The following is a 27476-nucleotide window of genomic DNA, read 5'->3' as shown; positions in this document are numbered from 1 at the left end:
TAAAACCACTTTTTAGCTCTTTATTTGCTGGCAATCAAAGCCTGAGGTGGAGGTTCTGTTTTGCCAGGTCAGTGGCACAAGCAGGATGAGCACTCAGGCCAGCTTATCGTGCACAGCAGAAGTTCCTTCCATTTTAGGTTCACAACAATTACCAGGGTGCAGCATTATTCACAATAGCCAAAATATGGACACAACATAAGTACCTATCAACAGATGAATGGATAAAGAAACTGTGGTGTACATTACCACATGTGGAATATTATTCAGTATTAAAAACAGAGATCCTCCATTTGCAACAATGTGGGCAACAAGGAACCTGGAGGACATTATCAAGCGAAGTCAGCCAGGCTCAGAAAGACAAACAATGAATGATCTCACTTCCATGTGGAATCTAGAAACAAGTTGAACTCATAGAAACAGAGAGTAGAATGGTGGGAAAGTACAGAAATGGGGAGAAATAGATCAAAGAGTACATACGTGCAGTTATGTAAGATGAATCAGCCTCGAGATCTAATGTACGGTCTGAGTACCACAGTTAGTAATACTGTGTTGTATACTGAAAATTTGCTAAGAGAATAGATTTCAGGTGCTCTTAACACACACACACACACACACACACACACACAAAACGAGATGATATAATAATTTGCTTGACTATAATAGCCATTTCACTGTGTATATTAAAACACCATGCTGTATACCTTAAATATATACAATTAAAAAAATAAAATACAAAAAAAAACTAGTATGAGAGGAGAGAAAGTCTGAAAATGATGTGATGTTTGTAAGTCTGCCTAAGCTGAGCAGGAGCAAGAAAGCAGTCAGTCCTGGGTTCCTGCTCAGACCTCAGTTGGGATTGTGAGCTGTGGGGCTTGGAGAGCTGAGTGGGTGGGGCTGGCTCAGGAGAGGAGAGTGCTACTGGCCACCTCCATTCATTTGGAAAGCGGTAGCCCTAATCCAACCTGCCAAAAGGTCACCTTCGTGCCCCAAACTGCCATTATTGGCCTCCCCCAGTGCCAAGGTTTTTGCCATAAAGCATATGAGAGGCTCATCGTCCCTGACCTGCAAGGTATCCAAGGAAGCAATTCATTCACGAATGTGTATCTAGACAGGCAGCCACATTCCTCGGCCACCATGAGTGTAAGGTCCATGGCCCACCATCTTAAAGTTCTGCAGATTCTCCCCACCAGAGCACACAAAGGCTTACTTTCCCCTCTCCTCCATCCCATGAAGAGTTGGCATGGAAGGCGTAGTGGGAGACATTGAGGAGGAAATTGTAAGTTTCTGAATTGGTCACTTATGCTCTCCAATTCACATAAATAAAAGTAGATGTTATATCTAAGTTTGGCTTTCTGCCATTTAGGTCTGTTTGTCTCTCCCTCCATCCATCTATCCATCCATCACCAAAAGTGTACTTCCCCAGTACTGAGAATACAGAAATGACTCAGCGTCCACATTTGCCATGTGGAAGTTCACTGTACAACTGTTCCATTGTTTAAGTGATGCCCTCCTGTAAAGTAACTTGTTGCATTCTAGTCTGGTTTTCTTGTTTGTAAGAGGAAAACACACAATGAAAATGATATTAATTTTATTGCATCATTTTGCTGACTAGAACGCCAGACTTATAGTGGATATAAGTATAAAAATAACCAAATTCTTACAAATAATATTTTACTGCTACAGTACTGAATAATTAGTGGAGGTTGCAATTATAATACAACTTTAAATAACATTCTCATAATAGGTTTAACACAATCAATCAGGGACTAAGGTTTAAAGGTTTACAAAGAGAAATCCAGGACAACATGAAAACTCCAAAAGTTCATATTCCAGCTACATGCTTCATTTAACCATCAATCCACCAACACAAACATTCACAAAACTCAGAGCAACTCATGATGAAATAGTCATTCTCTTTTTAGGACAGGCCAAGGTTAATAAGGAAAGGTAAATGAGTCGGATTACTTTCCCAGGCAGAACTGATTCCATCCCATCCCTGGCCTATCCCATCCTCCCTACCCAAGAAATCTGTAATGAAGTATGGTTAAGTGCAATTTAAAAATCAGAATATGCAAATTCTTCAAAATGTCCTCTTTGAAAATGCCTAGGTGACAGACCCAGTCTCAGACCTGTCTCTTTTTAGACCTAAATGGTCCCCTTTGGTTTCACAGGGTTTCCTGCGAGCAGTTTACACCAGATATGATGGAGTATAATGCTACTGAGGATACTTTACTACAACAATTAATTGGCATTTAATACTTTCATGTTCCTACTATTTTAACCAGTTCTCTTCCTTGGAGATTTAAGAAAAAGAAAAAAGAAAACATACCCAAAGGCAAACTCTACAAAACCAGTATCTCTGTTTCCAAAAACACACGAGAACCTCAGAATGACACTTTGTTAAGGGAGGAAATGAAATGTCTCTTCTCATCCACACAAATGCTTTCAGATAGGAAAAAAAAGATGATACTAAGGGTAATTTCAAGTAAAATACAAAATATTGAAATACTGAACTTTGCATTCTTCCTCTTTCCAAAGAAGTGCTGTAGTCTCAAAATTGGTGTTTTTTAGAACTATGGGTCAAAACCCTAGTTTTGGGTGTGTTAGGCTAAACTTAGCCAAGGGCAACTGGACTGGACAGCTCCTCTTCTTTAGGCAGAGTTAAATCGGCTTACAGGACACCTGGGTATTTCACCAGGAGGCAACACAGTTTCACACAGGCATCAAAAAGCCACGCGAGGTGGGTGACCCAAAGGTGCCCACTCTGGGAACTTCCACATCTGAATAGGTGTCATCCTTCAACACCTTGGCTAGCCATCCAGCCTAGAAGTCCAAAGATGCTGCCTTCTCCCTTGGGCCCACTTTAAGAGTTACCTCTTCAAGAACTCAATTGTCACATCTTGAAGTTTTTGACCTCAGATGCCATCAGCCAGCTTGACTGAACCACCTATCAGCAATTTTGGCTCTAAATGACTTAGCTGCTTCTGAAAATATACTTCCCCTCAAAGGAGGAAGATGTGTCAGCGTTTAAGACATTCCACTGAATATGTTCCCAATTCTGAAAACAGTTCACAAAAATATGCTCCCAGTATGTGGGAGCCATGGCCTTACCATGGGAACAAGGCAAGCAGCTCTCAGATGGATGTGTACGTCTGACTGCGCTTGTCAGAGACCCAGGTCCTCGCCCTACACTTCCTATACCAAAGCCACGTGCCGGTGTGCTTCTTGCTGAGCACAAGCCAGCCACTATTTTCTTAATGACAAGTGTCTAAGAAAGATATGTAAAAGCCAACCTGAAAGCACATTTTCAAAAGGGTATTCAGCATTTTTTTTTTGAACTTCATACCATTAGTTTGGTTACTCCTTAAAAATAATATTAAGGTTCCTTAAAAGAAACTTATTTTAAAAGCCCTTTCTCCCTTGCCCTCTTTGATATTTAAGGTACACAGGACGGTGACGGGTGTGCCAGGATAGTGAGGCAGGGGCTACAGTGGGCAGAGCAGCTGGGGGAGTCAGGCAGACAAGGATTTCAGTCCTGCTTCTACAAGGCAAGCTATGTATCCTCTCTGAAGGTCTCTGTATCTGAGAAATGGGCACTTCCATGCCCACCTCTCGAGGATGCTGGAGCCTTTCCCAGAGCCTGGTCGTGGTAGGAGCATGACAGTTCATCTGCCTAAAGACACAGACTCCAGGGCCTTGGGCTGGCTCAAGGGGCAGAGGAAAAGACAATGCAATAAGACCCTCTGGAGCTTAAACCAAACCACTGATGCCAGGGAGCCAGCCAGCCACCCTTCCCTGCTGCAGTGTGTGACAGGACACACAGATGCCCTGCACCCGGCTCTTCTCTACAGAGGTTTAAGCATCTCTTGAGCTGTTACACATCACTTGCCCCTTCCTCTCACCTTCCCCCAGCTGTGGGACATTGCTGCAGGACTGTGGCATCTGTGCACGTGAATCACACACCCCAGCTGCAGGGGCTGACATGGAGCAGTGTCTGGGCAGAGAGCCTTGGTGTGCCAAGTGTGCATCCAGGCCTCTTCTGCTACCGGGTGTTTCCCCTCGGCCTAGGCAGGACCCTTCTGTAGCTAGGAACCCCATGCAGGAGTGCAGCTGGCCCTCCCTTCCTCACAGGCTCACAGCCATGCTTTATTCATGTCCCCTTAGAGCCTCATGCCCTGGAGGTGCCTTCCCCGCCCCCACACGCCTCCTGGAAACTGTGGAGACAGTGTGAACTCAACCTTGTGGGTGCCTCCTTTTTTTCTCAATTAAAACAACAACAAAATAAATAATCCACTCCATACGGAAGAAACCCATGAAGCAGCAGCATTCTTGGAACTCACAGGACACCGTTTTCTGGATGTTGGGATTCTTCCCAAGAATGCTTTTGGGACAGAACACTTCATTTTGTGGAGCTGGCGGCTTCTGGCTCCGATAGAGGAGATGATTTGTCAGCTGTGATGTCAGCTGAAGGCAGCAGAAGTGTGTGCTTGGGAATAGCCTCCCTGCATGGCTCTTCCCACAGCTGCGGGTCCTGGGGATGAGCAGGCATGCTGCGGAAGGAGCCAAGAAGCCAAGTCTGTGGGCTCAGGTGAGCTGCAGGAGCTCGGAGCTCTCCAGTTAGGTGCGAGGCTGTGAGCCACAAAGGGCCATTGGTTCTACAGAGAGAGGCAAGGCCCAAGATTTCAAAAAGGCGATACTTTGAAATTTTAGGTTAGCCTCCACTGATAAAAACAGTTCTCCTTTTATTTATCTCACGGATGAGTACAATTTAACTACTAAAATGCACCTCCCCTAACTAGGGCTCTTGCTACAGCAGGGTGATGGTGAGTGGTGGAGACCACGAGACACAGGAGTTCATGCTTAAAACCATCAGGGCCAAGGATTATGTGAGAATAGGGATTATATTTAGAGGACCTTGAAGAAACCACCATGCCCGGGGCAGAACTGTCCCAGTGGCTGCACCATTTCCAGAAATGTGTGTGCTGCGGCGCTCCCCGCTTCAGGGTGGAGACAATTCTTTTACCTCTGTATCCCTTCACTTCATCCAAAACCAGGATGCCCCAAAGCAGGCCAATAAACAGTTCCACAGGTGGCAATTAAAGACACCGAGTACTGGATGTCTCCCTGGCAGGACCCACGTCACAAGCATAATAAATAAGACGAGTGGAACTTCCTTCCGGAAGGTCAACCCTCAGTTCCTCGACCAACCGGAAGTCTTCAGTTCTCCCACACTGACTGGAAGTATAACCACATTTCTGGAGGGTGCGACATAGCCATATAAAGAGGTACAAATGACTGGGTGAGAAAAAAAAAATAGTTATTTCTTCAGCCGAATAAACAGCTTTGAGTGGTTGAAAGTTTACATGGGGTTTGTGGATGAGATTCTGCGTACAAAGTGCTGCAGTAGCAGGTGAGCAAACTCACATGTGGCTGCATCTCGGCTCCCTGTTCTTCCTCAGGAATCCACGCAGCTTCCCAAAGCACTGTCGATGCAGGAAATCTAACCTGCCTATTCAGCCCATCCCTCTAAACACATCCAGCTGCAGGCGCTCATTAAGCTACTTTCGTAGAGTGGTGAAACCTGCATTCAGTTTGACATTTCTCCTCCTTACGCAGCTGCCTCTGGCCTCCACGATGGTGGTCAGAGTCCCAGGCCTCAGGTTGGACCCTCATGGATGAAAAATGCCCCCCTGCCTGTAATTGGCCTGCAGAGCCTCCAGCTGAAACCAAATGTAATTTGTTTTGCCTGATCCAGGCTTGTTTGAAAAAGTGAGATTTAACTGCAAAGAGATTTTTAAAAAATCTTAAATAAATGTGTCACCTTGACTTAAAAAAACACATTGCAATTGTGTGCTGTGCCTCACACATTTCCTCATTGTGGGGGTTGGCTTGGAAACTGTAGCATAAGACAACCTAGAAACATATGAAAACACTGTCCCTTCAACGGCGACATCTTCAGACTTCAGTGGTACGCTCATCCTCATCTGTTGTTTAGCACACAGGCGCTGGGCAGGAAAATAATTAACAAGCCAGTATTTTGCTGCAAATGAATCACCAAATTGCTGCCTATGGAAGTGTCTCAGGAAAGGAAGCCTTCTTTCTGGAACAGTCTTGAAACAGATCCAAAAGGAAACCTCCCACCCAATTTACTAAAGTGCAAATGAAGGGAAAACCAGGTCCCTGCACTGATGTCTAGTGGTCTGCCCTGGCTAATAGTCGCCCTGGTGCCAGTGCCATGGTGCAGTCACTCAGAGAGACTCTCTTGATACTGGCCCACATTCACGTTCACAGTAACAACAAAGGTGCCAAATGAGCAGCCTGTGGTTCCACATCCACCTGTCCCCTCCACTGTGGTCACGCCCCGCATGCCTGTCCCTCTTCCTGCTTGCCACTCAGCGTGGCTCCGACAAATCCTGGGCGCAGCCTCCTGGTGCGGTCCTCTGAGTCAGAGGTCCCAGGCGACTGGCTCAGAGCAATGAGTCCCTCTCTCTCCTGGACTTAAAAGTAGTCTCTTCTTCTGCTTTCATCACTGATGAAAGACGGGTTATACTGTCCGGGGAAAATGCAAGAATGCCGTGATCCTGGCAGTCCAGTGTAGGCCGGGTAGAGTCCGTTTCGTTCAAGTTCTGGATTCCTTACACTTGTGGGCTGGTGGCCAAAGAGAAAAGAAGAAAAGTCAATTTATCTTTCTTGGGTTTAAATTACAGTGTTAAATCCCAATGATTTTAGACCAATGTAGGAAAAGATCTGGGTTTATCCCGTATGATGTGGTTCTACTGATTATTTCTAATTTTTTTAAAGTGTCTTTCTCTCTGGAGCACAACCCGCTTTAAATCTTTCCTGTCCCTGCCACCATGCAGAAGGCGACTAATGCAAATGGAGGAAATGACCTTTGTAAAGTCCTATGACCACCTAGTTGCAGGTGGAGTTAGGACCCCAAACCAGGAGGCCAACAGCAATCCTCAAGTGACCAGTTTGATCTCAAAAAAAGGCTCTCTGGGAATAAGAGGGGCTACTTTGAGGAGGCCTTCATAGTAGCACCAAAGGTCAATTATTTCTTGGCAGAAATAAAATACTAGCTACTGTGTATCATAAATGAGTCACAGGAGAGCCCAGTGTGGGAATCACCTGGATGACACCTGAGCCCACTGTGTGGAACAGCTTGTCTACCCAGGTGACAGTTTCATGCCCTAAGCTTAGGCTCTGCCTCTATAGACTGCTCAGCCAGCTCTTTTCTTTTTTCTTTTTTCTCTTCTCTTCTCTTCTCCTTTCCTTTCTCTTTCTTTTTTTTATCTTTCCCTCTCTTTCTTCCTTTTCTTTTCTTTTTCTTTCTCTTTCTTTTTTTTTAGACGGATTCTCACTCTGTCGCCAGGCTGGAGTGCAGTGGCGCGATCTTGGCTCACTGCAACTTCTGCCTCCTGGGTTCGAGTGATTCTCCTGCCTCAGCCTCCCAAGTAGCTGGGACTACAGGCACACACTACCAAGCCCAGCTAATTTTTGCATTTTTAGTAGAGACGGGGTTTCACTGTGTTAGCCAGGATGGTCTCGATCTCTTGACCTCATGATCAGCCTGCCTCAGCCTCCCAAAGTGCTGGGATTACAGGCATGAGCCACTGCGCCCAGCCTTTTTTTTTCTTCTTTGAGACAGGGTCTTGCTCTGTTGCCCAGCCTGGAGTGCGATGGCACAAACACTGTTCACTGTAGCCTTGACCTCCTGGGTTTAAGTGATCCTCCTGCCTTAGCCTCCTGAGTAGCTGGGACTACAGGGGTCCACCACCATGCCTGGCTAATTTAAAAAAAAAAAAAAATCTGTAGAGACAGGGTCTCACCATGTTGCCCAGGCTGGTCTTGAACTCCTGGGGTCAAGCAATCCCCATACCTTGGCCTCCCAAAGTGATTACAGGGATTACAGTCATGAGGCACCGTGCCTGGCTAGCCTGCTATTTTTGGAATAAAAATGGGGTTCATTTACATTCTTGACTATATTTATTTAAGGCAACTCTTTAATACCATGGAAACATGCAGTGAAGTTGGTTCCTATGATGCCACAGGCCTGTTTGTTGCTGGTTATTGTACCGTGCTGGGGCTGAGGGGTCCTGAGCAAAGGATGTCAGTGTAGGGACACACCAGGGTAAAATACCTGCTCAGTTATGGCTTCAGTTAGTAAAGGAAAAGGACTTTCCTGATAAACAGAGACACAAAGCCCTATGCAGAAATATTAATGGGAATATTTTCCCTAGAGCTAAGTTTGTATCTCTTTATGTTTTTATCCTTATTTGTAACTTTTTGTTCTTCCTTTAGGTTCAAAATTTTCAAAAAGAGTCCATGGAAATAAACAGCTCCTTAGCATGAATAAACTTGTCCCTCCCATCCAAAGTCTGAATCCTCATGGTTAATTCCTACAGCAACCCAGAGGGATTACGGTTTCTGTAACAAGATTGTCTAACACCATTAAGTCCCCATGGGGCAAGGTTTCACATTTATTGCTATTCCTTAAACAGCTCCACATGGCATGAGAAGTCACCTGATAACCATTTACTTTTCAGCTCAAATAAAGCTCGTGTTTGCTTTATGGTTGATACAGTGATATGAAATGAGCTGAACAGTTTACAGGAATATGACACAGGTTAAATTCAATGTGGGAGAGAAGCAGCAAGAGTTCAAGGTTGTCTCCTACCTTTCCATATGATGCAGTGCAGGCTGGACATAGCAAATTATTAAAGGCCTACTGAGTATACAATATTCTAAACCTGAGAAGTGCTTGTTGAGGATGACATTGAATTGTTGTTCTCTTTATACCTTTTCCCCATCCCCTAGTTGGTTTTTTTGGTTGTTTATTATTATTATTATTATTATTTTTTGAGATAGGATCTCACTCTGTTGCCCAGGCTGGAGTGCAGTGGTGCAATCTCAGCTCACTGCAACCTCTGCCTCCCCGACTCAAGCAATCCTCCCATCTTAGCTTCTCAAGTAGCTGGAACCACAGGCAAGCACCACCATGCCAGGCTAACTTCTTGTAGAGATGAGCGTGGTTTCTGTAGAGACATGGTTTCACCATGTTGCCCAGACTGGTCTCAAACTCCTGGACTCACAAGATCCTCCCACCTTGGCCTCCCAAAGTGCAGGGATTACAAGTGTGAGCCACTGTACCCAGCCATCAATCCCCTAGTTTTAAATACTTAACCACACAAGGTAAGCATGGCAGACAGGAGATAAAAATGAAAGGGCCAAAGCCTAAATATCACCAAATTCTTGCTCTACCTTTCAGTTTCCATTCCTATAACTTAAAAGCAAGTTTAGTAACAAGAAGGTTACTATTACAACCACATAAATATAATGTGCTTTATGGAAATATCCTTCATACCTCAATAGCAACACTGATAAGTACCATGCAAATAGACTGCAGGTAAACTGAATAGCAAATCAGAGGTTCATGCCACTACTCTTTAACCCTTAACTAACTGTAATGCTTTTACTACAACAAAACAGAATTACTTTACTTCTCAGAGGAACCAGGGGCCCTGGGGTCATCCTGACACAGGAATACACACCGAGTAGTACACATCCGTCATCTGGAGGAGGTTTTTGGTACTTCCATTCTCATGCATTTCAATAGCTTCTCGGCCCCATTCCTGTGAGCGAGGATTTTTGGGGTATTCAGCATATGGGGACATTTGGAAATCTCCACTTTTGAAGATGAGTTTGCTTATGTCGTTTTTATTCTTTCTGCGGGATACAAAAATATTTGTAAAGCTCAATTCTGTAAGGAAGTGATATTTGTGAAAGCACCGACTATGATTTTATAATGTAAATTCAACTGAAAGCTACCATTCCATTTCTTTGTAGCTGCCCACTGAGTATTATTAGTATTGTTTTATTTGGTATTTGCCTACAACAAGTAAATATGCAGTTAGGTGCAAAAAAAGATGCAAAAAGTCTTCCAACCCCAAAGGACCAGATTATCAGGGGTAGGGGGACAAAAACAGTGGCAACAGAGCAGATCTATACTCTTCTACAGGACAGAGATTACTGTGTCTTGGGGGTGGCCAGGAAAACGAGGGTCATAAATTCACAGGATGCCGGAGCCAGAGGGGCCCTTAGACTCATTCTAGTCCAGTGGATCCCGAGCTGCCCAAACATCAGAATTTACATGGGAAGAGTCTGAGTGTCCACCAGATTGACTGAATCAGGAGCTCTGGGGATAAGATACGGCAGCTCCAGCTCAGTAAAGAGACCTGACTTGTCCTCTTGGTCACCTTTTACTACTAGAAGGCTTGGAACTAGAATTCAGGCCTCCAACTCCCCGGGCAGTGCTCTTTCTACTACAAGAAGCAAATATTTCACAAGTCATAAAAACAGAATGGTTTATTTATGAAAAAGCCCACCTATTTATAAACCTGTACAAATTCTCATTTCAGCAGGTTAGAGAAACGCTACTCATGAGATTTCCCTGATGGCAAATTGTTGGAATCTGTGTTCTTCACCTATCTAACCGGCCCAGGACCAGAAGTTTTAAATTATATTTGTCACGGATAGGATAATCCGAAGTCTTTTTCTTTCTACCTCACTTAATCTACAAATAAGTTTTCTAGGGAAGGCATAAAATGACTCGGGGTCATAAAACCGAATGCCCAGCATGTGGCTTAGGTGCTGGCTCTTTGTGGAAGTTGGGAATAGACCTGGCACTGTGTTGCTTCCTGGTGGGTGGGGTACCTGGGCTCAGACAAAGACATATTCATGCACAACTATCTTCTCTTCTCAGAAGCCAGCAGGCACAGGCTCCTTCCCCAAATGGGTACACCATATAGTACAGAACACGTAGCAAATATGAGGCTTCTGTCCCTTGAGTGCTCAGGTTATGTCCCTCTAGGTAACCATTCCTAGTCTCATCCCCTGAAATTTATTTCCACTCATATGGTTTATCCTTGATGATTTGCTAGCAATTTGGAAAATGACAGGCAAAGGCTGTACCATAAGGCCTGCATTGCTAGTTGGGTAGTTAGGGCACATTGCTCTCTGCTGCCTTTTTGGAGACAGAGGATATCTTAAAATGTCCTTTATATCAGCGGTAGAAAAGATAACTAGCTATTTTGGGAGGTTCCCCTCATCTGTTACATCTAGATAATTCCTGCCATTATTATCATCTAAGTCAGATGCAATAATTTTCCCTATCTGAATAGATCATCATGGAGAAGGGGAATCAATTCCTCCTCTCCCTTCCTTTTCCAATAGCAACCCAATCTCAGTGGCGTCCAGGAAGCCCAAAGCATCCCGCATTGCTGCTACAACCTCTCTACTGCAAAAATATTTCATCTTTCTTTGTCTGCTTCTCTTTCTCTCTGTATATAGCTTTACAGAGAAACAGTTCACATGTCATCCAATTCACTCATTTAATGGTTTCTAGCATATTCAGACTTGTGCAACCATCATCACAATTTTAGAACAGTTTCATCACCCCAAGAAGAAACTCCATGGCCCCTAGCCACCATCTTCCAGTTCTTCCCTTTTTCCCACCACCCTGGCCCTAGACAACCATTAATCTACTTTCCAACTCTATTCGATTTGCCTATTTCAGATGAGTCATATAAATAGAATCACACAATAGGTGGTCTTTTGGGACTGGCTTATTTCACTTAGCATATTTTCAAGGTTCACCCCGTTATAGTATGTATCAGTACTTCATTCATTTTATGCCGGAATCATATTCCACTGTAGAAATACACCATATTTTGTTTATCTACTGACAAACATTGGTAGAGTTTTCACCTTTTGGCTATTGTAAATAATGTTGCTGCGAACATTCATGTGAAGTTTTTGTGTGAGTACACCTTTTCACTTCTCTTGATATACCTAAGAGTGGAAGTGCTGGGTCAAATGGTAACTCTGTCTTTAACTTTCAGACTTTTTCAAAGCAGCTGCACCATTTTACATTCCCACCAGCAGTGTACGGGGGTTCTAATTTTTCCACATCCTCACCAGTGCTTGTTATTTTGGGTTTTTTTCTTTTCTTTTTTTTTTTGAGACGGAGTCTGGCTCTGTAGCCCAGGCTGGAGTGCAGTGGCATGATCTCAGCTCACGGCAACCTCCGCCTCCCGGGTTCAAGCAATTCTCCTGCCTCAGCCTCCCGAGTAGCTGGGATTACAGGTGCCCACCACTATGCCTGGCTAATTTTTTATATTTTTGGTACAGACAGGGGTTTCACCATGTTGGCCAGGCTGGTCTCGGACTCCTGATCTGAAGTGATCCACCCGCCTCGACCTCCCAAAGTGCTGAGATTACAGGCTGAGCCACTGTGCCCAGCTGCTATTTTCTGGGGTTTTGTTTGTTTTTAACAGCCATCTTAGTGGGCGTGAAGTGGTGTCTCATGGTGGTTTCGATTTGCATTTCCTAGGTGACTAATGATGTTGACCATCCTTTTGTGTGTGCTATGATCAGGATATGGTTTGTCCCCACCCAGTCTCATGCTGAAATTTAATCCCCAGTGTGGAGGTGCTGGGGGATGGGGCCTACAGGGAGGTGTTCAGGCCATGAGGGCAGATCTCTCGTGAAAGGACTAATGCCTTTCCTGGGACAGCTGGTTGTTCAAAAGAGCCTGATACCTCTCCCCCAGTCCCCCACCTCTTGCTTCCTTTCTCATCAGGCAGCTCCCTTCATCTTCCTTCAGGAGTTGAAGCAGCCTGAGGCCCTCACCAGATGTAGATGCCCAGTCTCAAACTTTCCAACCATCAGAATTGTGAGCCAACTAAACCTTTTTCTTGAGAAATTACCCAGTGATATGGTTTGGCTGTGTCCCCACCCAAATCTCATCTTGAATTCCCACGTGTTGCGGGAGGGACCTGGTGGGAGGTGGCTGAATCATGGGGGTGGGTCTTTCCCATGCTGTTCTCATGATAGTAAACAAGTCTCATGAGATCTGATGGTTCTATAAGGGGGAGATCCCCTGCACAAGTTCTCTCTCTTTGCCTGCTGCCATTCATGTAAGACGTATCTTGCTCCTCCTTGCCTTCCACCATGATTGTGAGGCCTCCCCAGCCACGTGGAACTGTAAGTCCATTAAACCTCTTTCTTTTGCAAATTGCCCAGTCTTGGGTATGTCTTTATCAGCCGTATGAAAATGGACTAATATACCCAGCCTCAGGCATTCCTTTACAGCAACACAAAATGGATTAAGACAATGTGCTTACTGGCCATCTGTATATCTTCTTTGAAGAAATGTCTATTCAAGTTTTTTGTCCATTTTTAAAATTAGGTTGTTGAGTTATAAGAGTTCCTTCTATAGTCTAGATACAAGTCCCTTATTAGACATATAATTTGCAAGTATTCTCTCATGCAATCCATATTTGCAAGTATGGGTTGTCTTTTCACTTTCTTGATAGTGTTCTTTGGAGTACAAAAGTTTTTAATTCTGATGAAGCCTAATTTATTTAATTTTTCATTTCCCGCTTGTGCTTTCAGCTATTCTTTTCTAATAAAGAAAATGAAGTTTCATTTACTCCCCTTCTTGTTCCTTACAGGCACCAACTATCGTGAATTCCCTTTTTCCTTTTATTAAAATGGGTTAGTCACATAATGATTTAATATTGTGAACCATCTCAAGTACTCTGTAAGAGAATAGAATCTGACCCTTGTATAGCACAGGCAAAGGAACAGGACTGGAATCTGAACTCTCATCACTTACCTGCAACAGGTAACAATCAGTGCGATGCCTAGGATGAGCAGGAGCCCACCTCCGGCAGCTGCGATCACCACAGTGATAAGCTGATAGGCTAAACGTAAAACAAACAAAAAAGCGGATTGGCTAGAGGTAATGAAGGAATGAGTGAGTTCTCAAGAATGGTCTCCCCTGACTCTACAGTCACCACCCTGCCTTGAGGAGTGCCTGCGCCTACAACTTCTTACTCTCTGGCAAGGGATCCTCAATGGCTATCTCCAAGCCTCTCCGTATTGAGAAAGGTTCTTTGTTTTTTTTGGAGAGAGTCTCACCCTGTCACCCAGGCTGGAGTGCAGTGATGTGATCTCTGCTCACTGCAACCTCCGCCTCCCAGGTTCAAGCGATTCTCCTGCCTCAGCCTCCCGAGTAGCTGGGACTACAGGCGCCTGCCACCATGCCTGGCGAATTTTTTGTATTTTTAGTAGAGACGGGGTTTCACTGTGCTAGCCAGCATGGTCTCAATCTCCTGACCTCGTGATCCACCCGCCTCAGCCTCCCAACGTGCTAGGATTACAGGCGTGAGCCACCGTGCCTGGCCAAAAAGCTCCCTTTTTTGGGTTGGCTGCAGTGGCTCACGCCTGTAATCCCAGCATGTTGGGAGGCTGAGGTGGGCGGATCACAAGGTCAGGAGATCGAGACTACGGTGAAATACCATCTCTACTAAAAATACAAAAACTACGGGCGCGGTGGCAGGCGCCTGTAGTCCCAAGCTACTTGGCAGGCTGAGGCAGGAGAATGGCGTGAACCCGGGAGGCGGAGCTTGCAGTGAGCCGAGATCCCGCCACTGCACTCCAGTCTGGGTGACACAGTGAGACTCTGTCTCAAAATAATAAAAATAAATAAAAAAGTAATGCAGATAACGCAGAATCTTTTCTTGGCCACTTCCCACCCTTTGGTGTTGTTTAATTTTTTGAGTTAATGGTAATAGTAGATATAAAAATTCTTTTTGTTTTTCCTAGACGGAGTCTTGCTCTTATTGCCCAGGCTGGAGTGCAACGGTGCGATCCCAGTTCACTGAACCACCTCCACCTCCCGGGTTCAAGCGATTCTTCTGCCTCAGCCTCCCAAGTAGCTTGGATTACAGACACATGCCACCGTGCCCTGCTAATTTTTTTGTATTTTTAGTAGAGATGCGTTTTCACAATGTTGGCCAGGCTGATCTCCAACTCCTAACCTCAGAAGATCCGCCTGCCTTGCTTCCCAAAGTGCTGGGATTACAGGCTTGAGCCACCATGCCTGGCCTAAAAATTCTTGATTCAGTTCTAGATTTTTACTTCATAAAATAAAAAGAAGGCAACCCTAGGTTAGACTCCCCAATTTTATAAGGAACATTACTGATCAGTTAAGTCTAGAGTCTGGGAATCACTGCATCAGTCATACTAGGGACTGAGTAGCTCAATAAATACACATCAAATTTAATTACCAGAAATTAGCAGTGATTAAGCAAGTACATATCATATGTAGAAAGCAATATTAAAAGCTTTAGTTGCTTTTATATCTATTTCTGGCAAAATCATATCTTCAATAAATTTTATTAAATATTCTGATTGATTTTTTGGTTGTGGAAATATAATGAAAATTGTGTTCTCTAGTTGTAGGATCCAGGATGAAACACCAGTAGCTGGATTCTCGATAGTAAATTAAGATTGGAGCCATGCTGTCTAGGGTCTCATGCTCTCTTGTCCTTGTAAACAAGGATGAGGTACAGGGCTGACACGCTCCTCCCCTCCTCACCAAGCTCCCAGAGCACTAGGTGCTGGTTGAGAGTGAAGACAGGCAGCAGGCAGACTTTGAGCAAATACAAGCCATGCAACAATTTACCTATCCTTTTATTTAAATAAATAGCATAGAAACCTGACTATTATGTAAAACCATCAGTATTAGCATACAAAAACTGTCAGTATTAAGATACACAGGAAACAAAGCCAAGCCACAGAATAAACACATTCTCTTCCTTACCTCCCAACACATGTATTTCAAAGTTTCTTTTTTAACAAAAGTGAAGACAGAAAACAAACCTCTTGAATTTATCCACTTTTCTTCATCTCCCCCAACATGGCTCTGAGCTACCATCATCCCTTGTCTGGACAACTGCAGCTGCTTCCCAGTGCATCCACCTGTGCCCAGTCTTGTTCACTCACTACAGAAAGCAAATCTGATCTTGCCATTTCCCTGCTTTAAAAAACCCTCCGTGGCTCCCTTTTTTCCTAAAGACGAGAGTCTAGCTCCTGCTTATCCTTCCACACCAAGTTAAGTTTTCTCATTTCCAGCAAAAGAAGTATCCATTTTAGAGGTGACCCTTGCAAGTGGCTGAAGCTGTGGCAGGTTCCTGTTTGAAACAAGCAGTTTTGTCTAAAAAGAAACACAGATGGTATAGAGCAGTGCTTCTCAAACTGTCTGTGGTCAAGGACCAGTTTTTTGGTTTTTTTATTTTTACAGAGGCTGGCTCCATCGCCCAGGCTGGAGTGCAGTGGTGTGATCTTGGGTCACTGTAACCTCTTTCTCCCAAGTTCAAGCAATCCTCATGCCTCAACCTCCTGAGTAGCTGGGATTACAGGCAGGTGCCAGCATGCCCAGCTCATTTTTTGGTACTTTTAATAGAGATGAGGTTTCGCTATGTTGGCCAGGCTGGTCTCGAACTCTTGGCCTCCAGTGATCCGCTCACCTTGGCCTCCCATGGTGCTGGGATTACAGGTGTGAGCCACTGCGCCTGGCCTGGGGACCAGTTTTTGCTTGCTTGTTTGTGTTTCTGGTTATCCTTTTTTTTGTTTTGTTTTTTTGAGACAGGTCTTACTATGTTGCCCAAAGTAGAGTGCAGTGGCACAATCACAGTTCACTGCAGCCTTCAACTCCTGGGCTCAAGCAATCCTTCTGTCTCAGTCTGCCAAGCAGCTGGGACCATGGACGCCTGCCAAGCAGCTGGGATCATGGGCGCAGCTAATTTTTGGTTTTTGTAGGGACAGGGTATCACTATGTTGTCCAGGCTGGTCTTGAACTCCTGGTCTCAAGTGGTCCTCTCACCCTGGCCTCCCAAAGTGCTGGGATTACAGGTGTGAGCCACTGCACCCAACCTGGATATTCTTTTTAAATAAAGAAAATAAAGTCCCACGTGCTCCTCCCCTCATCTGTCCCCACAGGTACCAACTATCATAAATTTAACTTTCTCATTTTTTTTTTAAAGGAGTTGACTGTGGACTGATATATTTGTAAAATATAATAAAACTCTTTTCCAAGGCTCCCATGCTTGGATGTCACAGTTATGTCAAGTTAATATAAACATTTCTAAGTGCTCACTCTCAACTTCTGTGTCATCTTGCCACAGTCCAGTAACACTTCACACGGCAGACTACAAGCTGCGTAGCACTGGCATAGATGAGGGCTTCTCAAACTCCCGTCTGCATCTCAGTCACCCACAAGCCTTGTTAAAACCCAGATTCCTGGTCCCTGCTCCAAGAGATTTGGTGCAGTCGTACTGGGCAGGGGCTCAGAACCTGCACTTCTAGGGGCTTCTATGGGATGGTGCTGCTGCCAGCCAATGGACCAGACCGTGGGTAGCACTGGTTTTGATTACACGGGAGAGGAAAGAGCACTGGGCTGAAAGCCAGGAGACCACCCAGCACACAAGCAGAGAGAAAGAGCCTGGGAGGGGGCTCACCAAAACGTCTACACAAGTTAGTATTGCCTCGGGTAATGGTGGGGAACTTGCTTTCTTCTTTGTGCTTTTCTGCACTTCCCAAATTGTATTTGCATATTTACATACGTGCACACGCACACACACACATACAAACACCCCTCCCTGAAATCTTGACATTGTGTATATATACACATACACATTTTTTAAAGAGTACATTTGAGGTTCTTTGGCAGTCATGTCACTGTAACCTTGTAATATCCCCCACAGATCTTCTTAAAATCACTCTACAAATGATCTTTTGGGGTTAAGTACTGATTTTAGATTTATGATGATGTAGAGGTGCACGGATTTGAATAAGTGCCAAATGAAGTGTTTCCTAGCTTCAGAGGTGCTCTGAATATTTATTTAGGTGAGACAGAGGCAATGAATGTCATCTTAGGCTTGTCTGTCCTATCCTTTCTAGTGTGAAAAGATTTTCCAGAATGAAGAGCTTGGGATTCTTAGTCCTACTTTCTTCTTGGCATTTGTTGACATTTCAGTCTTTCTCAAGCAATGGCTCCATGATTTCCCTGATTCTTCACAGCTTGACATTGTTGTCATCACTGTTAGCATCTTTCATCAAACCAACAGCACATTCTGGGCCTTAGCCTTTCCTCAGAGCCGTATTTGTCTATGTTTATATGCTTATTTGGATGGGATCTACTGGACTATCTGCTTAGCCGCCCCCCTTCTGAGAACTGTGCACCCCTTCCAACTGCAGCTGGGGGTGGGCACACTCTGACATGTAACACCATCCCCTGGACACAGCTGGCTGGTCCTGGAATAAACCCACCATCCAAACTGGATCCATTAGTTACTTCCCAGGAATGTGGGAAAGAGAGGGCCATCGCTTTCAAAATTGTGAGCTAGTGACCTCCCCACCCCTGACCAAGAGCTGCTTGGTGACCCTATTTTCCATCATGTTGTCTGGGAAGGAGAGCCTGTGTACAGACACACGGCAAAAAGCGGAGACGAGACATGAGGATGCAGTCATGGCAACACATGCTCTCATAGGAAGCCCCTTGCTACCCTCAGCTGCTGAGCTTCCTTCCCCCACTTCCTTGGTTCCTGCCACTCCTGATGCCAGGATCCTTCCAATAAACTCTCTTTGTCGCTTAGGCTAGCTAGGCTCACTTACTCCAGGAGAACCTTAGCCAACCTTCCTTTAAGATTCTTGAACACATTACAGAACTTTCTAGGTAGCCACATTAGTTTTTGTCTTACAATGCATTCTGTTCTCTCCATATTTTTCCTCACCGAGCTCACTCATGATTTATAGTTAGAATTTTGCCTTTTATTTTTTAATCTTTTTTTGAGACAGGGTCTTGCTCTGTCACCCAGGCTGCAGTGCAGTGGCATGATCACAGCTCACTGCAACCTCAAACTCCCCAGCTCAAGTGATCCTCCCACCTCAGTTTCCCAAGTGGCTGGGACACGAAGCGCATGCCACCATGCCTGGCTGAATTTTTTTTTTTTTTTTGGTCTCGCTGTGTTGTCCAGGTTGGTCTCAAATTTCTGGGTTCAAGCAATCCTCCCTCCTCGGCCTCCTAAAGTGCTGGGATTACAGGTGTGAGCCACTGCACTCAGACAATTTTTGCCTTTAAAATCTTTCCATTCCTCTTCCATCTCTGTTCACAGCATTCTTATTTTCCCCTGTACCTTCTGAAATTCACCTTTTTCAAGTCTACAGGCACGGTGTGAACATACCCAGTGCCCACCACTCTCCACTGTGACAGTGCCCCACATGATTCTGTCACTTTCTCCTGATGTTTTACACAACTCTATCCCTTCCACCTCACCAAACAGTTCCTACTAGTAGGAAGGTTGGGTACAGAGCAGCAGTTCCTTCTCCCCAATCCCTGCCTTCCCCCATTTGAAGTGAAGGGAGGCCAGTCAAGACCGAATAAAATGACTGCTTTTAGCTGAATGAGACTTCCAGCTGCCTTCTGGGTAATATTAATGGATTCTCCCTCCTTCCTAAGCAGTTTAGTGCTGTCTTCCTGGATGTTTGTTCTGAGTGACTCCCACCAACACGCAGCACTTCTATTGGTTTAAGTCTTTTATAACACAAGGCAACGACTGGGTGAACACAACTAAAGACACCTTCTACACCTGCCATGAGACCGTGGGCTGGGCTGGGGAGACAGTGCAGAATGATATTTAAGTGGAATGTCTGACTTCACGGGAAGAGGGCTGTCAGCGGGGAAGGCAGACTCTCACTCCCTGCTGGCTATGCTGGGAGGCTGTGGGGAAGAGCTCTCCTCTGAAGAGGTGCAGACCATTGGAATGAAAAGGATGACCTACAAAAGAGACATGTGGCAAATATGACAGAGGGATGGAAAAAAAGTCTGTGGTCAGAAAAAAGTAATCTAGGAGAATTATGTGAGCTCTACAATCACAAAAAGACAAAAACCATGAAACAGAAAAATGGGGCCAGGCGCGGTGGCTCACGCCTGTAATCCCAGCACTTTAGGAGGCTGAGGCAGGTGGATCACCTGAGTTCAGGAGTTCGATACCAGCCTGGCCAACATGATAAAACCGTGTCTCTGCTAAAAATACAAAAAATTAGCCAGGTGTGGTGGCGAGCGCCTGTAATTCCAGCTACTCGGGAGGCTGAGGCAGGAGAATCCCTTGAACCGCAGAGGTGGAGGCTGCAGTGAGCCGAGATCTTGCCATTGCACTCCAGCCTGGGTAACAAGAGTGAAACTCCATCTCAAAAAAAAAAGAAAAAGAAAGAAAAGAAAACCAAAAAATAAAACAAAAGCAAACAAAAAAAACAAAAAAAAATGGCTTAGATGACAAGAATATTTTATTTTATTTTATTTATTTATTTTTTTGAGACAGAGTCTCACTCTGTCGCCCAGGCTGGAGTGCAGTGGTGCGATCTCGGCTCACTGCAAGCTCCGCCTCCCGGATTTACACCATTCTCCCGCCTCAGCCTCCCGAGTAGCTGGGACTACAGGTGCCCGCCATCTCGCCCGGCTAGTTTTTTTTTTTGTATTTTTTAGTAGAGACGGAGTTTCACCGTGTAGACCAGGATGGTCTCGATCTCCTGACCTCGTGATCCACCCGTCTCGGCCCCCCAAAGTGCTGGGATTACAGGCTTGAGCCACCGCGCCCGGCCAAGAATATTTTAAAAAGAGACTTTTGAAAGGCAGTGAGAGGAATGGTTAAGCAAATTACAGTATGTCCATAGAGCAGAATTCCACAGGACTATCAAAAGTGACATTATAAAATCATGTAAGTGAAAACATTCCACAGTTTACTAGTTTTAAAAGCAGGTCACAGAACAGTATATTCAGTGAGATTCAATTTCTCTTAAAAAGACACACACATATATATCTCTGGAAAAATATGTAATACCAGTGTTTCTCAAACTTTAATATGCATATGAATCTGTGTATTAACTAAATTTATGGGCCTGGTGAAAATTCAGATTTGGATTCAGTGGGTCTGGAGTTGGGAGTGCGAAGCTGTGCATTTCCAACAAGCTCCAAGGTGACATGGATCCTGCTGGCCTATGCCCCACACTTAGTAGTAAGGAAATGTGGTGAACATAGTGTTTAACGGGTGGTGAGATTGTTTACTTTACTCTCCTCTTCCCTTAACTTCTATTTTCTAATTAATTTGGGTTAAAATAGGGGAAATTATTGGGCATGTGCTACATTGTTATTTTTTTAAAAAGGAATTTATTTGAAAAACAGAAAAAAGGCTAAACAACCCAAAGTGTCATGAGAGCAATTATGAAACTGTGAGGAGGAACCAACGTCAGCTTCCAGCAATAGAGGAAATGTGCACGCCCTAAGAAAAGGGTGGAGGCAGGGGGAGAGAGAGACACGTCTGATGACACATTCCTAAAAGAATTCTGGGGCCATCTGGCAAATGGTATATTTGCTATTGGAACTGGTGGAATCTGGGATATAAACAGAGAGATATTTTACATGTTTAGAAAATTAAAAGGAGAGCAGTGATAAGAAAGGTGCAGACCTGCGCTGCCCAGGAGCGGGGCCCCTGCTCCAGCAGGGCCTGCTCTTCCACAGGTGGTGAAGACTTGAGAGAAAGGCTTGTCCTGCCCTTTCCAGTTATTTATTCATTTATTTATTTTTTGAGACAGAGTCTCACTTTATAGCCCAGGCTGGAGTGCAATGGTGCGATCTCGGCTCACTGTAGCCTCTGCCTCCCAGGTTCAAGTGATTCTCCTGCCTCAGCCTCCCGAGTAGCTGGGATTACAGGTGCATGCCACCACGCCCAGCTAATTTTTTTATTTTTAGTAGAGATGAGGTTTCACCATGTTGGCCAGTCTAGTCTTGAACTCCTGACCTCGAGCGACTCTCCTGCCTCAGCATCCCAAAGTGCTGGGATTACAGGCGTGAGCCACCGTGCCCTACCCTTTCCAGTTTCTCTGTAAGGAGTAAGGACTGAACTCTGGGCACAACTAGAAAGCGAACAGAAACTTTTACAGGAGTAGGACATAGGTTATGCCTAATGCCCAAATCTACTGGAGTTGGATGATTGCAAGGAATGTAGGAGCAAGAAAATCTTAAGACTGTGTGCTTGGCTGGAAAAAGCCAGCCTCCCCAGCCTCACTGGGCTTGGGTAGAGCATGTGCCCTAAGAAGTCTGCATAGAGAAGAAGCATTTCTTGCCTATGAAAAATCCAGCCTGAGTCACAGCCCCAGGAAGGCCCCTGCTGTCTTAGGTGGCAATAATGGGAGTAACAGCGGTGGGCGGTCAGAGCCCTGATATTTGGCACAAAACATTGAATGCTGAGTCACAGACTCCCAAGATGCTATCACCATAGAGAGGGATGAATTCCCAACTCCTTAACCAACACCCAGGTCTGGGCCCAGACCTCAGAGAAAGAGGCAGGTGGCAAGTGCTACTTATAATCAGCCACTATAATATTAACTGCCTTGCAACATTGAAACTAATAGAGATATCAAAATGATAAAGTGATATTTACATGCCATCGCAGAATAACAACAGTTACCACACTAATGATAAGCTGCCAGTTCCAAAAGGTGGCCAGGAGCAAACCATCCAGACAGGCCTCTGCCCTCTGCTGGACACAGTGACAGTGACTTGGACTAATGGGAAGGAAAAGGAAGTCTGAGGCATCAGAGAGAAATCTTGGCTACTTCCAAAACCCCACAAACATAATGGGGAGGGCTTGACTTTTTCCTGACTGAAGAATTTACAGACTAGTCAATGACATAGGGAAATAGCATCCCCAAACATGTATAGTACTTAATAATCTCCCAGAAAAATTACCAATGCCACTCAGAATAATGCCCTGCAGCTCACGCCCCTGTCCTGTAACCCTTTATAGACTCATGTTCCCTCAATGGATCACTATTCCATTCGATGAGAAACATGAAGCATTTTCTAATAAAACTTATTTAGGGGTCAGGTGCGGTGGCTCACGCCTGTAATCCTAACACTTTGGGAGACCAACGTTGGAGGATTGCTTGAGCCTGAGAGATTGAGGCTACAGTGAGCCACGATCAGGCCACTGCACTCCAGCCTGGGCAACAGAGAGAGATCTCATCCCTAAAAATAAAAAATAAAAACTAGGGAGCTGTCTGACCAAAGCAGGGTTAAAGCAGTAGCTCATTCTATGAGAGGCCTGTCAGGGATGAGAGGCCCCAAGAGGACTCAGCAGGTCATATCTCTTACCTCCTGCTCCCTGGCTCACCTGAGGGGCACACGTGGAGAACAGGGTGGCCACACCCCCATACCTCTCACCTGTCTCACTGGATCTCTCTTTCTCTGCCATCAGGTGGATTGCATTCAGATGAGTTTCTTGCACATGTGATACAGGTCTGCTGCACCTTGAGCCTCCTTCCCTCACATTATTTTTAATCCATGCTGCATGAAATTGTCTAAGCGTCTCTGTTTCTAATACTTATAATATCTTAGGATCACGTCTGCAGGCTTGTGACGCAACCTCTACTCTTAGCCTTGAAGCATCTCTTCTGAAAGACTATATATGTATACACACACACACACACACACACACACACACACACCATGTAGTTCTAGTATTCCAGCATTTGAGAAACAAGTCTCAAATATCTTAAACTTCTGTTCAGCCTCCTTTTTCCACATTGAAACGTTATAGATTTTCTCATCTATTTTTGTGCACAGGCTACTCCATTCTCTGATCAGTTTACGAGCTCTCTGTGACTCTGTTCTGGTTTCAAGTGAGAAATGAGATTCATACAAAAAAATGAACACACACCACTCTGAAGACCAGGCAGCCCCTTTAAGGCACAGATAGCCTCCTAAACACCCTGAAAGCATAAAGACCCTGAGCCCAGCTGCGAAACTGACTTGCCTGAATGCTGATCTTTAGAAAAGGACATGTACTGCCATCCATACTGTTTTACATAAGCCAAATCTCCAAAATACTCAAGCCTACCCTGTGAAGCATTGACACCTAGAAAGAATTCTGACTATTCTTTATTAAACACAAAAGCCTAAAATATGATAACTTCCTTGCCTTATTAAACTGAGTGTACCAAATACCATTTAGCGCGTGATAACTGGGGTCCATCGGAGTGAAGGGCCGTGCCCACGTGGTGCTATGGCCCCACAGTGTCCTCTGGGACTTCTAAAGAGTACAGGCTTGTTTACTACACCACTTAGGGTTGCAGATTGCTACTTAAAAAACAAACATCGGCGGGCCGCGGTGGCTCACACCTGTAATCCCAGCAGTTTGGGAGCCTGAGGTGGGCAGATTTACGAGGTCAAGAGATCGGGATCATCCTGGCCATCATGGTGAAACCCTGTCTCTAATAAAAATACAAAAATTAGCTGGGCGTGGTGGCGTGTGCCTGTTTTCCCAGCTACTTGGGAGACTGAGGCAAGAAAATCGCTTGAACCCAGGAGGCGGAGGTTGCAGTGAGCCGAGATCACGCCACTGCACTCCAGCCTGGAGACAGAACAAGACTCCATCTCAAACAAACAAACAAACAAAAAAACAAATATCAATTCTGTGGGCTTCTCCCTCTCTACTCAATAAGACTATACATATAATTGCTTCTAGAAGTGCCTCCCTAGTCTTCCTCTGAGACTATCTTCTGTAACCTCTTGCTAGTTTGCAGTCAAGATAAATCAGATGACCAAAGTCAGTAATCCTAAATGGATATGTAATTCTAAGTCTCTAGACTCTGGCCTGACAGTAGCTCCATGCTGGGTGCACCAAGAGAGTTTTATGTCAGTTTTATATTCAGCATTGAATGTGTTTGATTTTATTTCATTATTTTTATTTTTTAGTTATGCTCAAAGAAGGTCAATAATGAAACTTGCTAATAGAAAACCTTTACGAACAAAGAAAACACCACTGAAGAAGTCAGATGTGAGGTATACCATTGGGGAATAGAAACAGGCGGCTTTTTTACACACATTCAATAAAATCATATCTACTTTCCTTCTAGTAAACTTAGAATACAGTCCACTGGCACATTTGTCTGTAGGATGAGAGACAAAGCTGTCCCAAACTAAAATCTTCATTGTTAGTATTTCTGTTACATCCTATGATATGCTATATCCCCAAATTTAATTTTGCTGATAATTTCCATTTCTAATGTATCAATATAAGAAAATGTCAGTGCAAGCAATCTTAAATGAATCACAGTTGCTTTTCTCCAAGAACTGGATTAGGTGCAAAACACACCACGCTCACAGTCCCCACCAACACTCTTGGCTGCTTGGAGTTCCACCCTCTACTTCCACTTGGAGCAGAGAGGATTCCTAAGTGTGTCTCTAGCATGCCTGGGGGGACTATGCTGGAAATCTCTAAGCTGCACGCCCACATTCTCCTCCGTACAGTCTGTTCTCAATGCAGCCCAAATTGCTTTCCTTGATCAAACTGCTTTCCTGCTCTAAGACTTTTGCCCTGCCTGACAGTTATTGGTTAGTCTACACTCCTCAGCCTGGTGATCTCAACGCCAACAGTTCAGACCCCATATACTTTGCCAACCCAAATCCTCTACTTTCTGCCTTCCTATCTTCCTATCCTCCAGCCACGCCCACTTACACACTGTCCCCAGAACACCAAGGGCCCACGGCTGCCTCAAGACCTTTGTCTAAGTTGTTCCCTCTGCCTGGGATGTCCTCCCCCTATACCCGCCAGTTTAAATCTTTCCAACTATTCCTCTAATTCCACACCCTCCAAGAAGTACTGTTGACTGTCCTCCCATTCTTTCTGTGTAGGGACGGGGCACAGTCCCTGCCTCCCCATCCACACCCCATGTCTGGTTATCACAGTAACACTCAGCACACAGCAGGGCTATTTAGGAGTGAGTGTTTCTCTCCCTGCCCAGACCTTGAGCCCCTAAACAGCACCAGTCAAATCCTTCTCTCTTTTATTTTTTTTTCTGGTGGTTGTTGTTTTTTAAATGAAGTCTCGCTCTGTCGTCCAGGCTGAAGTGTCGTGGCGTGATCTCGGCTCACTGCAACCTCTGCCTCAAAGGTTCAAGTGATTCTCTCACCTCAGTTTCCCAAGTAGCTAGGATTACAGGTACGTGCCATCACACCCAGCTAATTTTTTATTTTTACTAGAGATGGGGTTTCAACATGTTGGCCAAAATGGTCTCTAACTCCTGGCCTTAAGTGATCCTCCTGCCTCCGTCTTCCAAAGTGCTGGGATTACAGGCATGAGCCACAATGCCCAGCCTTTCTCTTTGTTGCCCCCATGCCATCGGCACAGAACCTAAGAAGACAGTGGGTGTGAATTGAGGGAAGTGGGAGGAGACTGACACCTGTGCACTAACAACAGGGCCAGGCCCCTGCCCACGCATAATGGTCCACTTTTGTACACTTACGGTTTCCACAGTTGAGACCACCAAGGCCAAATGGGCAACTGCAAACCAAGAAAGAAATAAGGGTAAGAATTAGTTTCAAATCTCAAAAGAAATAAGTGAGACAATTTATCTAAATAACTTCTCGATAAGATTTGTAACAAAACGAGACTAAATGAACTTTGAGCCTACCTCATGCAGGTTTCATTTTCAAGCCTATATCCATCTTCACATGCTGAAAAAGAAAAGGAAAATGCATGAGTGTGTCTGTTTACCTCTCCCAAACTCCCAGTTAATTAAATGCCAGCCACCCTAAAGTCCACAAGATTATTCTAGTACCAGAAGCCTGCAAATTGCTTTGGAATGATCCTCATTTAAATACTGTTGCCAGCGCAACTTTTTTTTTTTTTTGAGACAGTCCCACTCTGTCGCCCAGGCTGGAGTGGGGTGGTGCCATCTTGGCTCACCGCAACCTCCACCTCCTGGATTCAAGGGATTCTCCAGGCTCAGCCTCCCAAGTAGCTGGGATTACAGGCATGTGCCATCATGCCCAGCTAATTTTTGTATTTTTAGTAGACATGGGGTTTCACCCTGTTGCTCAGGCTTGTCTCGAACTCCTGAGTTCGAAGTTATCTGCCCGCCTCTGCCTCCAAAAGTGCTGGGATTACAGGCTTGAGTCACTGTGCCCGGCTTCAAATCTTAACCTTATCAAGAAACTTTTCTTAACCTCTTTGTGGCTCTCAATCTCCAGCTATAAAAAGTATTTTATTGGAGGTGATTAAGTGAAATTAAGGCATTCAAATGGCTTAGTACAGGTCTGGTACACAGTAACCACTAAATCAATGTTTTGTAGTTGTAATTATTATTTTTTGAGATGGAGTCTTGTTTTGTCGCCCAGGCTGGAGTGCAGTGGCACCATCTTGGCTCACTGCAACTTCCACCTCCTGGGTTCAAGCGATTCTCCTGCTTCAGCCTCCCAGGTAGCTGGGAATACAGGGGCCCGCCATGAAGCCTGGCTTATTGTTGTATTTTTAGGAGAGATGAGGTTTCGCCATGTTGGCCAGGCTGCTCAAACTCCTGACCTCAGATGATCTGCCCACCTCCACCTCCCAAAGTACTAGGATTAAAGGCATGAGCCACCGTGTCAGGCATGTAGTTGTAATTATTATATGACCAATGCAATTCATTTAAAAGTTCTCTATAGCTGAAGAATGTCCCCTGGGGAACCTCCTTCCATCGCAAAAACATATGGCTCACCTTCTTAATGTAAATCAAACCTGTAACCTGAT

At 44.8% G+C, this 27476-nt stretch overlaps 1 protein-coding gene across 7 annotated transcripts in view; it reads right to left on the bottom strand.

Annotated features, from left to right (window-relative positions):
* Positions 1 to 1571: 1571 nt before the first annotated feature.
* The window catches only part of HEG1 (heart development protein with EGF like domains 1), a 90008-nt gene continuing 64103 nt past the window's right edge, over positions 1572 to 27476 (bottom strand). For all 7 annotated transcript variants that reach the window (XM_033210962.1, XM_033210963.1, XM_033210959.1 and 4 more), the window contains 5 exons: positions 26380 to 26422; positions 26212 to 26249; positions 13679 to 13766; positions 9552 to 9726; positions 1572 to 6648 (listed from right to left, as the gene is read on the bottom strand). In XM_033210962.1, coding sequence (XP_033066853.1) covers positions 6499 to 6648; positions 9552 to 9726; positions 13679 to 13766; positions 26212 to 26249; positions 26380 to 26422 — 494 coding nt within the window. In that variant the 3' untranslated portion in view covers positions 1572 to 6498. The remainder of the gene's footprint in view (positions 6649 to 9551; positions 9727 to 13678; positions 13767 to 26211; positions 26250 to 26379; positions 26423 to 27476) is intronic.

The sequence above is a fragment of the Trachypithecus francoisi genome, unplaced genomic scaffold (assembly GCF_009764315.1).
Source record: "Trachypithecus francoisi isolate TF-2019V2 unplaced genomic scaffold, Tfra_2.0 Lachesis_group0, whole genome shotgun sequence".
Classification (NCBI taxonomy): Eukaryota; Metazoa; Chordata; class Mammalia; order Primates; family Cercopithecidae; genus Trachypithecus; species Trachypithecus francoisi.
Note: the sequence above shows the minus strand (reverse complement) of the source record. Positions and strands in the feature narration are given on the sequence as shown.